At 37.3% G+C, this 12,054-nt stretch overlaps 1 protein-coding gene across 1 annotated transcript in view; it reads left to right on the forward strand.

The window, feature by feature from the left end:
- The window catches only part of ACSL1 (acyl-CoA synthetase long chain family member 1), a 37,945-nt gene that overhangs the window by 14,561 nt on the left and 11,330 nt on the right, over positions 1 to 12,054 (forward strand). The window contains exons 3-11 of the mRNA XM_053941127.1: positions 579 to 693; positions 1,059 to 1,123; positions 2,350 to 2,451; positions 6,037 to 6,136; positions 6,304 to 6,482; positions 9,251 to 9,283; positions 9,461 to 9,512; positions 10,305 to 10,378; positions 11,147 to 11,224. Coding sequence (XP_053797102.1) covers positions 579 to 693; positions 1,059 to 1,123; positions 2,350 to 2,451; positions 6,037 to 6,136; positions 6,304 to 6,482; positions 9,251 to 9,283; positions 9,461 to 9,512; positions 10,305 to 10,378; positions 11,147 to 11,224 — 798 coding nt within the window. The remainder of the gene's footprint in view (positions 1 to 578; positions 694 to 1,058; positions 1,124 to 2,349; positions 2,452 to 6,036; positions 6,137 to 6,303; positions 6,483 to 9,250; positions 9,284 to 9,460; positions 9,513 to 10,304; positions 10,379 to 11,146; positions 11,225 to 12,054) is intronic.

Below are 12,054 nucleotides of genomic sequence, written 5' to 3' on the forward strand. Positions count from 1 at the left end.
ATAGTATTGTCTTGACTGCATTTAAATAAATCAGGAGGAAACCCTTTTTTGTAAGATGTAGCTTTTAATTGGATTAAAGGACTCTATCTGGAACAGAATATTTTGCTAATGAGAACACTTGTTCAGGCTGTTGGTGACAATGCTTAAAATCATTTAGGGTTTGAAACCACATACTGAAGTGTGATTATGTTCTGTAATCTTAATTAGAAAAATATATTGGGATATATTAATATTCTGTCTAGACAGCTCTGAGGTTGTATTTAGAAAGCTTGATGAAATTAATTATGGTCTATATTGCACCAATAGAGTAAAATATTTCTTAAGAAAGTGTTTTTGACAAAATGCCCCTTGCTAGTCTTTACTATTCTCATTTGTTATGTGCTATATCATAGGTAGCTGAGGAATAAGATTTTGCCTAGCAGATTTTTGGTAATGTAGGGAGCAGTTTGATTCTTGAAACAATATCCCAGAAAACCTTGCATAGTTCTCAAGTTTTTTAAAGAAGAATATTCCTTCAAGCAATTCCCATTCATTTACAGCCAACAAGGGTGTCTAACCTTTCCAATTGCTTTTCTTAGGGCAGTGAGCATGCTCGAAGGTCCTCTCTTCTCAGCAGCGATGAACTGTTGTCATACTACTATGATGATGTGAGAACAGTTTATGATATTTTCCAAAGGGGTTTACAAGTATCAAGTAAGTCTGAAATTAAAGATAATATTTTAATTATGTCAAGAACTACATATTTGAACTCTTTTGAAATGCAGCTGGGCATAGGGAGCTGTCTGGCAATATGCTGAATGTATTGGATGTGAATTTTCTTGAGGACAAATTAAACTGTTATTTTGTGAAAGAGTTCTGTGAATAAATTCAGTGCTGTATTCCTTGGCCTAAACCTACTTTATTGCTTCTGTCCTTTCTCAGCTTCCTTCCCTGCACCTCTGAAAAAACCCCATTTGTCATCTGAAGGTGTCTGCTGTAAATCTAGAGGCTTAACACCAAGAATGGTGTCAGGACAGAGGAGTTTGGGGTGAATTTTGAGTAACTTTTTTTTTTTCTAGATAATGGTCCATGTCTTGGTGTTAGAAAACCAAACCAGCCATATGAATGGATCTCCTATAAAGAGGTAAGTAGTCTCTTAGTGCTAGACTTGCTTTTGCTTGCTGAGGCCATTGGTACAACATACAGTAATGTGATATAACAAATTTTAATTATTTGTTTTAAAGTAGTGGCAGAATATTGCAGAAAGGTTCTAGTTCCTATTACAGTGTCTTAAAGGAACAGCCTTAAATATGTGCAAGGGAGAGAAAAAAGAGCACCTCCCGCACTTATTTCGTGAACCCCAAAAAAATCTGAAACAAAACTGTTATCTTGGCATCTCCATGCTGAATTGTTTAGAACTTAGGTGCAGCAGCTTTGAAGTAATGTTCAGGGGCTCAGACTGTGCTTGCTTCCAAGAGGCACATCTTTACACTAGGAGAAGTTCTGTCTGAGTGTTGTTTGGGCATCCTGACACCTTTTCTCCATAGTCTGAATGATGGTTGTATAGGGTGCTAGCAGATCTGCTTCTAACTAGCAGCATGCTGCTTCTTGATCCCTGAAAATATCTGTATTCAAATCTCCATTAACAGCTGTGCACACTTAGGTTGTTCCTGATTTAATCAGTCGGTCTTCAAATTTGCATAAACCTTGCCTATTGCATACTGTTAAGGTCATTAAACACCTTCTGTGTGTAACAGACCTCACTTTTTTCCCAAGGTGACTTTGCTGCAAGTTTGTTAGGTGCAACCTCTTTTATTAAAGCTTTGCTTTTGGGGTCATGTGACTAACATGGTTTCGAGTCATGTGCTATATAGAAAGAATTTAGAAAATTGCCTTCCCAAGCTTGGTTAATAGAACTAAGCAGGTTTTGCCTCCTTGTTCTCTTGCTTTTTGAAGGGAGAAATGCTATGCCCAAAGGCACTGAATGAAGTAAAAGGAGGGTGTATGTAATGCCTGTGATTAAACAGAAATATTATGTTTAATCGTTCCAGGGTCACTTCTTGGGTTTAACACAGATACAGAGAAACAGCATTTTGTGTTTGTGTGCTGAACTTCTAAACTTATACTTAATACTTTCATGTCTGACTGGATCAAGTGTTTCTTCTGCTGCATATTGAGTGCGAGTGTAATAATTACAATCAGTGCCATGTAATGGCACTGCAGTGTTTGGGTTATCAGAGTCACAGAGGGCATCCAAAATAGCCTAAAAAACTTCTCTCACGTTCATACCAATTAATACTTGTTGAGGAGAGTTAGCAATTATGAGCTTGCTCTTATTTTTTTTGTTCTCCCTCTTTTTTGTCCCTCCAGGTTTCAGACAGAGCTGAGTATGTGGGTTCTGCATTACTCCACCGAGGCTTCAAACCGTCTCATGTTCAGTATATAGGAATCTTTTCACAAAACAGACCTGAGGTAATTAAACTAATGTTTTGTGTGTTTGTGGTCTGACCATTACTAAAATGGCCTACTCCTTTTATCTCTTGGCAGTGTACTTCCCTACTGAGAGCCCATCTGGTGCCAGGAAAAGCCTAAGGATGGACAGACCCATAGACATGGCACCTTTTAGCTAAGAACCAAAACTGGTCATTGACACAATGGTTAATGTCATATATTGTTGTGTTTTGGTTGGTTTTTTTTTGTTTGTTTGTTTTTTCTCCTAGAGCTAAATGCAGAAGGCTAGAGAGCAGAAAAAAAAATCAGGGAGTTCAGAAGAACTTAACTAATTATCTTGTTTCCATGTTATAGAGGTGGCTTGTTTAATAGGAAGTGAATATAGTTCTTAGTGAATGTAAACACTATTGGTTTCTCTTAAAAAATAACACTGGAGAACCTAGATAGTTGAAAGTCTCAGGAAGTCACAAGGAGGTGTTTAAACTTTTAAAACACCAAGGAACACTTAGTGATTAAATATTTAGACAAAAATGAGTTAAGGTGATAATTCTGTTTCTTCCAGAGGCCCTGGGCAGAAAGATTCTGGGAGGGGAAAACTGCTGCTGAAGGCAAAAATTGGAAATTAATTTAATAAAAATGGGTAGAAAGAAAGACTGGAAGTGGCACAATTAAAAATCACCGGAGACAACCATGGGGATATTCAGGTTGATAGTGCCTATCCATTTTAACCCGTAAAGTGGTTCTAGATTGCCCTTTCTAAAAACATTATGAAATAATCAGTAAGTATATATTGTCTAGACTTGTTATTAAATCTGTTTAATAGGACTGAATTTCTCTAACCTAGGTTTATGTTTAGTAGTTTGAGCTAGTTCAGTGTAAACCTATATTAAGACAGGGGACTGCTTGTTACCCTTTATCAAAAGGATGCTGTTCCTCTTGATTAAGCACTCCCTTTTGTGCTTACCATTATCATAGGACATTCACAGTTCTGACAGGGTTAGAAGGTCTATCAGTGTCTTGGTCTCTTGTTGTCACTAAAATGCAAGCTGTATGACCAGTGACTGGCTTCCTTATTTCTCTCTCAGCCTACACACTAAGAAACTCCCAAGCTTTTGGGTTTTCCTGATGAAATTCTATTTCTAATAGCTGTAGATTTATTTCTGTAATAAAGAAGGCTGGAATGTATTCAGTTAGGAAGCTGTTAAATGACATGTAGCTACAGATTCTACAGTTTAGCTTCCTGTGCATACAACATGATGAACTGGAAGTAAAAAAGGAAGAGAGATTTTTCTGTTGTGCCAATTTGAATTGTTTCTTCATAGATCTATATGTGCAAGGTCTCTGCTGGGTTAGTGAATTTTGGAAGGAGAGCATGGAGTTTTGCTCTTGGATCACAGAGATAAAATGCTTAAGTTGTATTGCTTGGAGCTGGGTCAGGAATGAGCTGAAAAGATTTGTTTAAACCAGCAATTTTAAATCTGGGGTTTTCCCTGCTCAGAACTACTGGATGGATGTTGTGACATCCCAGTCATAATTACTAATCCAGACAGGAGAATATGTGAAATTTTTTTTTGTGTGAAATTATTCACATTTGTTATTTCAGGGAACAACTGCTGGGGAAATCCCCTAATGGGGAAAATCCTAGCAAAACCAAAACTTGGATTTGTAAATAAAAGCATTACTTTCTTTCTTCTTCCTGGAAAACAGTCATCTCTTCTGGAAATTGGAAGGTTTTGTTTTGGATGGAGAGAAAATACAAAAATTAAGTATGGCTTTCCCTAATAGAAGATCAGAACCGTGTCAGAAAAGAAGCTGAAAGTCTGACTGTCTATATTTAGTACTAGTTGCTTGCTTGTGCTTTGAGGGGATTCGAGTGTCATGGTTTGATATTTACATTTACTCATAATTTTAGACACAGAATGGAAAAAAGTGTCTTGGTAGCCCAGAAAATAAAGATGGCTGGTTGTACCATTGAGAATGATGTGCAAGAGTTGTTGGGGAGGCTGGAACAGGAAGCTTTTATTGCTGGGTGCAGCTTCTGAAGTCTTTGTAGTAGACCCCCCCCCCCCCCCCCCACCCTATTAAGATAACTTCTAAACTTCTGGGTGCTGAACAGCAGCACAGCTGCACCCTTGTTACATTCCTGGAGGATGCTGTTTAGCAAGTGGACCCTTTCATGGCTATTATAAATGTGCCTTCTTAGACTTACCAATATGTGTAATGCCTTCATGAAAGTCTAGTTACCTGTTAGCTGGCTTTGTACTAGTTTTAGAAGAAGTCTTTTTGGACAAGAGGTGTACAACTTGCCCATTGCATGAATGCTGTCAGAAGAATTTCATGTTTAAGGCTGTCTGAATCAATAGAATACTTTGGGAAACTGGCCCCTAATAAACAGTTTGTGAAACTGAACTTTGGCAACTTAGTCTCTATTAGATATTTTATGGAATAATCAGCTGAGTCATGTTTAAACTTGTCATCATGTGGGGGTGAGGTAACTGCTAGTCCTGAAAAGCCCTGGACAGTGGAACAGTTTGAGGGAGGGGAAAGAAACACCCCTGTTAGTGCAAGTCTTGTTGAATTGTAAGTTCTGGTAAGTTTTAAAGATGCATGCTGTTTTGTTCCTGTCATTGGGACTGACTAAAGGTACTGAGAATTTTTGTCAGTCTTTGATGGGAAAATTAGAAATGTTCTAGTTCCACTCGCCTCTTCGTATGTCTGGAGGTTCCTATTTGAGAAGTTGCATGTTATTCTGTATTTTGGTGTAGCTAGTTGGTTACAAACTGCACCCAGGAGTTAGTGTCAGAAAAAAAGAATTGCATTACTGTCTTACCTTGATGGTACTTGGGATGAAAATAGGCTGGCTGTAAAGCATAACTCAACACATCATAAGGCTGCGACATTGATTGTGTTTATTGAGTACTATACTTGTTAGAGGGTATATCCTTCTTACTGCAGCTTGCAGGGATGTAATTGCATTTTTAATAGAAGTGTTCATATTTGATTCCTATAAAGAAGAATGGTTAGTGTTGAGAAATGCTGAGAAACTTTCTGGGGCTGACTCTCCACAGGACTTTTACTTTAATTGCATGTGTTGCATGTCTGACCATCAAATGAGATGCACATAATGTAGGGGTAAAAATAGTATGTATATATAAATTTAACATGTGGTCAAGACATAAGTGAGTCCTTCACTGATTCATGGTGATAAGGAAAGTTGAAACCTTTGCTTACCTCAATAACATAAAACTAATAAAAAATACTGTACTCTTGCTCAAAGCCTTTCTGTTAGTAGGTAAACTAAGGCGACAGTTAATGTTAACTGCTTTTTTCAAAGTACTTAATACTACTTATAGGGATTGGGTTGATTTATATTGGAGTCTTTCCTATAGCTCTTTATTATTTGGGGATTTTTTTCTTCCTTCCACAGATAAAAATCAAGTAGGTCTTCAAAGTGCAAAAACAATACAAGCTGCCAGTTTTTAGAAAGACTTGTCCATGTGAGCTGTGTCCTATTAGTTTCCTTGTTAGATCTTAAAAATGAATCTTTCTTGGAGGTCTGTTGCGATAAGCAAAACGTAGTGATTTTTATCTCTTCTCTTTGTGCAGTGGGTAATCATTGAACAGGCATGCTATGCATTCTCCATGGTGGTGGTGCCACTGTATGATACACTGGGAGCTGAAGCTATTACATACATTGTGAACAAAGGTAGGTCACTTTCAGTAGCTCAGCAACTGAATATATGGTGATAGAGCTGAGTGAGGGCAGAACTGTAGCCTTCTTCAGAAAAGCCTTCCATTGCAACATACTGAAGTATATATGGATCTAGTCTAAACTCAACTTGTCATGTTGATAATACAGTTCTTTTTCATCAGCTGACTTGTCATTGGTTTTCTGTGACAAACCTGACAAGGCCAAACTTCTGCTAACCAGTGTGGAAAAGGGAGAAACTCCAATACTCAACACCATTGTTATCATGGATTCTTTTGGTACGGATCTTGTGGAACGTGGTAAAAAGTGTGGTGTAGAAATCTTCAGCATGAGAGAAATAGAGGTAAGAATGCTTAACCTGCTTAACTGCTTTAATCGCGTTTACTCGCCATGGATTAGTTTCAAAATCCTTAACTATCTCTTGAATTGAAGTTTACACAAAAATATAAAAACAAAAATGGGAGGAAAACAACTTGCTAATGGGATTTCACAATGCTCAAAGTTTAAAAGTGGCTATGCCAAGATGACAGAATGAAAGCTTATTGACATAGTTCAGGACTGAACACTAGATCTGAGTGTTAAGGCTTGCCCATGTGAAGCATAATGTGATAATTATATACTGTGACTAATATTTCAGAAATTCTTATTTCAAGAGGAGCCTGTGTAGGTTTTGGTCTTGCAAAGAATGGCACTTTTCCCTGTACACTACAAGATGCTTTCTGGTGAAGAAGGAAAATGTCAGTCAGCTTCTTAGAGGATAAGAATTATGGTGATACAGGGGAATGAGCTTTCAGGCTTTGGAAGTAGAAATCATTTTAATTAACCACCTGATGTCAAGTCTTGGTTTTGCTTGTAGTTTTTGTCTGCATAGATATCTTATGCAAGTTTATTTAATAACTTCACTCATTTGGAGAACCCTCTTCCGGGATCAAATTGCATGAAGTGCATCTTTGCTCTGAGATTATGAAATAAGGTTTAGTCTGTTTAATCAGCTGTAGTTCTGATGAAGGCTTGGCTTGCTAGACTTTGAGTCTCTCCAGATAAATGTGCTTGTCTTGTGCAGATGTCAGTAACTGGTGTGAAATGCCTCATTTCACTGAACTTGTTTTCATAGCAGTTACAACAGCTATGTTAACAGGGCCACCTTCTGGTAAAGATACAAAAATGTCAGCACACCTTCTTTCACAAGAAGATGGACTGGCAAGCTGGCCTCAGTAAGAGTGCCAGGGCTTAAAATGGGGCTAAAAATATGAAGTAGGGCTAGAGTTAAATGGCTTACAGTTCACTGGCCAAAGGGTTGGGTTAAACTTGGAAAAAGAGTGGCCCAACTGTAAGTTGTTAGACTAAAATGAGATTCTTTCCTTGAGTTGAAGTGCAGTTTTTGACAGAGGAAGATGCTTTCCACTGGATCTTCTAGCTATGGAAAAACAAAACTGAGGGTAAATGTTGCCGTTTTACAAAAGATGTTTGTATGCTTAAGAAGTGATGTTCAGTAGTACTATATAGCTTTTATTTCATTAATGCAAACATCAAGTGTTAAGTAATAGGTGTTCCAAGAGCCTTTTGTTTCAATCACTGACAAGAAGTTAGAGGCCAACTTAAATAATTGTAGTAGTTCTTCAGTGAACAGGAAAGTTTTGTCACTTGTTTTTTTAAGGGGATATAGATTTATAGTGTGTCCTGAAAGGTAACTATGAGCTGTTTAGGAGTTTAGATTAGACTATAATTACTGCTTCTAGCATTGAGTAGTTGTTTTCTGGAGTTCTGGCTTGAGCTTACCGCTTAGCTGTGCATGGGTTACATGAACTGTTCCTCTGTGTATGCCCTAGAAGCCATCAGCTTAGTTTCTGATGCCCAATATCTATATCTACCATGTGGTTACTTGTAGCTGAGTAACTGTGAATAAATGGCTCTTTAACAGGAAGAGATGGTGGAGTTTTGTTTTAAGAGACCAAAACAAGTGTCTGGAGACTTCAGCTGTATATTCAGTAAATCCCAGATTTTACTCAAAGCAGGTTGTAGGGAGGTACTGAGCTTGTAGTGGTACATGAAGTGGAGGTGCTGTTTTGAGCAGAGAGCTGTGTTGCCATAGTGGTAAATCTTTGCATAATGCACCCTTTCAAAAAGGCAAGCCTACAGGTATGGGAATGCTAACTGTATTTCCAGACATTCCCTTTGTCCTAAACCTTCTTGGGTAAATCTAAGAGGTACATAATACTAAAGAAGTCTAGGGCTCAAAGGAATGCATATGCTATTATTGTGTACTTGGAATGTAAAGGCAGTGGTGAAGTTGATGTCTGTCCTCAAAGGGTTCTTCCAAAGATACACTTAACAGAAGGTCCTCTTTAACTTGCATAAGCCCTTAAGCTAGTATTGTTTCTAGTTTTAAGTAGGCATTACAATAGTAAGTCTTGATTTGAAACTTTAAAGTTATAGATACTGAACATTGCCTTGCAAGTATTTCCTCTTACTCACAATATCCTTGGTGGTTAAAGGATTGTTTTTGTATCCTTTCCCTTCTGCCTAAAGAATGCTAACATTAGTGGTCAGGTCTGAGTAACTAAGGAGGAAGACGGATGAGAGTTTCTCCTGTATAGGAGTTCAAACCAGCAGTGAAACTCAGTTTTCCTTGGAGGTGCTTGCTGAGATGAATCTTCCTTCATTTAACCCATAATTGTTGGTGGCACATCTTCTGCATGAGGTATAGGATTGTCTGTTGTCTTATCATAACCTAGAGCTTCCCTAGGGAGTGACTTCTAGTTTATTAACTGGAGAAAATCCCTGTGAGTTCAAGAAAAATTATCACTTTTGTATTTGTAGAGCATGGTAGTTATTCTATGTATTTTTTAAATGTGTTTTAAGGCTTTTGTTACTCTTACATTAGCCAGAGAATCACAGAATGCTTTGGGTTGGAAGGACCCTTAAAGATCATCTGGTTTCCATCCACCCTCCAGCCATGGGCAGGGATTGCTGCACTGGGCATTTAAACAAGTTAAAATGCCTTAACAGAGTCTAAATAATGAACTATTATGGTATTTAGTAATGTTTGATAAATTTAAAACAAGAAAGCTACATGCTTACGTCTACACTTTTTCTCTCTTCTTTCTGTAGGAGCTAGGAAGAGCACACAGGCAAAAACCTATGGTAAGTGTGAAATTGGTTCAAATGACAATGTGAAGCTCGTTAGCATTCTTTAGATCAAACTAGCAAATCTCCCTATCTCCCATAGCTCAGAAATAACACTAGTACCCTGATGTTTTGTCCAGGAAAATATTTTCCCTTGCTGTCTTAACCATACTAATACTTTCTTAACTCTCATAGCCTCCAAAGCCAGAAGATCTAGCAGTCATCTGTTTCACCAGTGGAACAACAGGTACACCTCATTACATTATGTAGAATTTATTATTCTGTACTCTGTATGTGCAAAATTAATTCAGAAGCCCTCATATTGTTCCCCCCCCAAGATTTCCCCCTGCTGCTGCACCTTTTTGGCAAGTAGTAGCTGGGGTAGTGTTACAGTAAAGTTCCCTTGGATTTTTAAATTTTTTTTCCCTTTTATTGATATGGAGTTGCAGTATTGGAGGGTGGAAGTGTTATGTTTTTGGGCTTGGAAATAAATAATGAATTTGTATTTGCATAATAATAAGGGCTCTGCATCAAACTTCAGACTATCAATTCTTCCATAGTCGTGGTTTTTTTTTTGTACTTTATCAGCAGAATTGTTCCATAGGTCTAAGCAACCTTGCTGTAAGATCAAAACAGACTGTCTAGATGTCACTCACTTGACATTTGTGAAGTTCATACCCACTGTCATGGAGCATAAGGAAAGAATAAAGCAACCAGCTATATTTTTAAAACACATGTGAGAACAGAAATTAATCTGGGTTTGGTTGCTGCATCTTCACAGAAGAGTTGAACTTTGAATGAGAAACATATCCAAAAACATGATGATTTCTTAAAACTTTAGGCTCCTTAAAAAGTTATAAGACTTCATCATAAACTGATTACTAAACTGTTACCAGCTGTTCTTGACAGTGTTTTGTTTAATTGATACACAAAGAAATGTATTAATATCAAAGAATACTATCACATTAGTTTTGCCACTGCTACCTTAACTTTAAGGATCTGAATTTCACTGTTGAATCCTGATGTCCTTCTTCCTCAGGAAACCCTAAAGGAGCTATGATCACTCATCAAAACATAGTCAGCAATACTTCAGCTTTTGTGAAAACTACAGAGGTAAACTGAAAAGATAAACATTGTGGACTTTCTTGAAGGGAAATTATCTCATGAGTAAAACAAACACTTAAATCTCTAACTTTGGTCTTAAGCTTTAGGAAGATCCAAGTGAAAATGTAACTTGACAGCATTCTGTGCCTACTAGTCAGAAATCAGTGTTTACTGGTTATTCTGTCAGGGTCAAAAACCTGGCAGATTACCAATCTGTTCTGATGTAGCCAAAGTGACATAATGATCCTGATGTGAATGTACATTACATTGTGCCATGGGCTTATAGTGTTTCTCATTAGTGCAAGGAGTACTGTTTCTAGATTAAGCATTGGTCTCACAATTAGCTCATGTAAGGTACTTTTGATATTAACCTTAGGGTAAATTGGATAAACAAACTTCCTAATCTAAGATGGAAGTGTATTTTTTCAAACCAATAGTATTTTAACCTCTATTGTCCTCCTACCCTGCAAATATATGTAATGGAACTCTGTGGTTTCTATCAGAATTTATTCCTATTTAGAATCTTACGAGTGATAAATTGTAATAATCTGGTCACTGTACTCAACTCTAAAAGATTGTTTCTGCTGTTTGTCTTTACTCATGCTAGAAAGTCATTGCTGTAGTCTTTTTAATGAAAAAAAGACAATGCAGGTCCATTACAAACAAAACTAAAGCAGGAGCTGTGCTCTAGACTTTAGATGCTAGATTTTACTGTTGTGTTTAACTTAGGCAAAATAGAGACTCAATGAGAATTAAACTTTTTGCTAACACTTCCAGAAATCATTTATGCCTTCTTCTGATGATGTTCTGATATCATTCCTGCCCCTGGCTCATATGTTTGAGAGAATTGTTGAGGTAAGCATCTGTTTGTTGTACTAAATTATTGAGAAGCTTAATTTCTTACAGAATGCATTTGGTGAAATATGCTTTTCCTTCTTGACTCTTGTAAATGTGTATGAAAGCTTGAAGTAAGGTTCAGGAAAGCAGTGTCCTATAAACAGTATGTAGTGAGCACTAGACAATTGGTTTTCATGCCAAAATATAAACATTAACCTTAGAGCTAGCTCTGGTTTTCTAGAACATGAGGCAATCCCTTAGAACATGTACTACTGCCTAGAAAATCCCTCCAGTATAATTAGTGCGTTATTAAAAATCCATGCCATTCTTTAGTCTGCAAACTTCAAAAAATTATTTTATAAGGAGGCATCCTGTTTGTTTACACAAAACTAAATTTAAGTTAAACTCACCATTGCTCCCAGGAAATTTCAATAAAGAGGCAGGAACTTTGTTTCCAGGGAATTTTCTTCCAGGAAATGGAAGTGGCTTTTAAAGCCATTTCAATGACAAAACTTTGAAGTTCTCTTGGATCACTTGTTTTACCATATAGCAAAATCTGAGGCTTAATTTTTGAGAATGAAAGAGCTGCAGTTGTCTTAATGCTGGCAATCTTGAAGACCTCTGGGCCCATTTTGGGTGCTATGCATTATTGAATGGATGCAATTCCATTGTGCTCTACAGTATGTAAGAAGTTCATGTATTAATTACTGCAGTTACTGAAGGTGAATTAACACCTCTTCCTCAGGTAAGACTGCAAGTACATATGTTAAAGGTTTAGAGAGGGAGTATCCATGCAAGTATGAAGATGCATATGAAGCCAGAAATTGTTGTGTGACTTCCATTAGGAA

The sequence above is a fragment of the Vidua chalybeata genome, chromosome 4 (genome assembly GCF_026979565.1).
Source record: "Vidua chalybeata isolate OUT-0048 chromosome 4, bVidCha1 merged haplotype, whole genome shotgun sequence".
Classification (NCBI taxonomy): domain Eukaryota; kingdom Metazoa; phylum Chordata; class Aves; order Passeriformes; family Viduidae; genus Vidua; species Vidua chalybeata.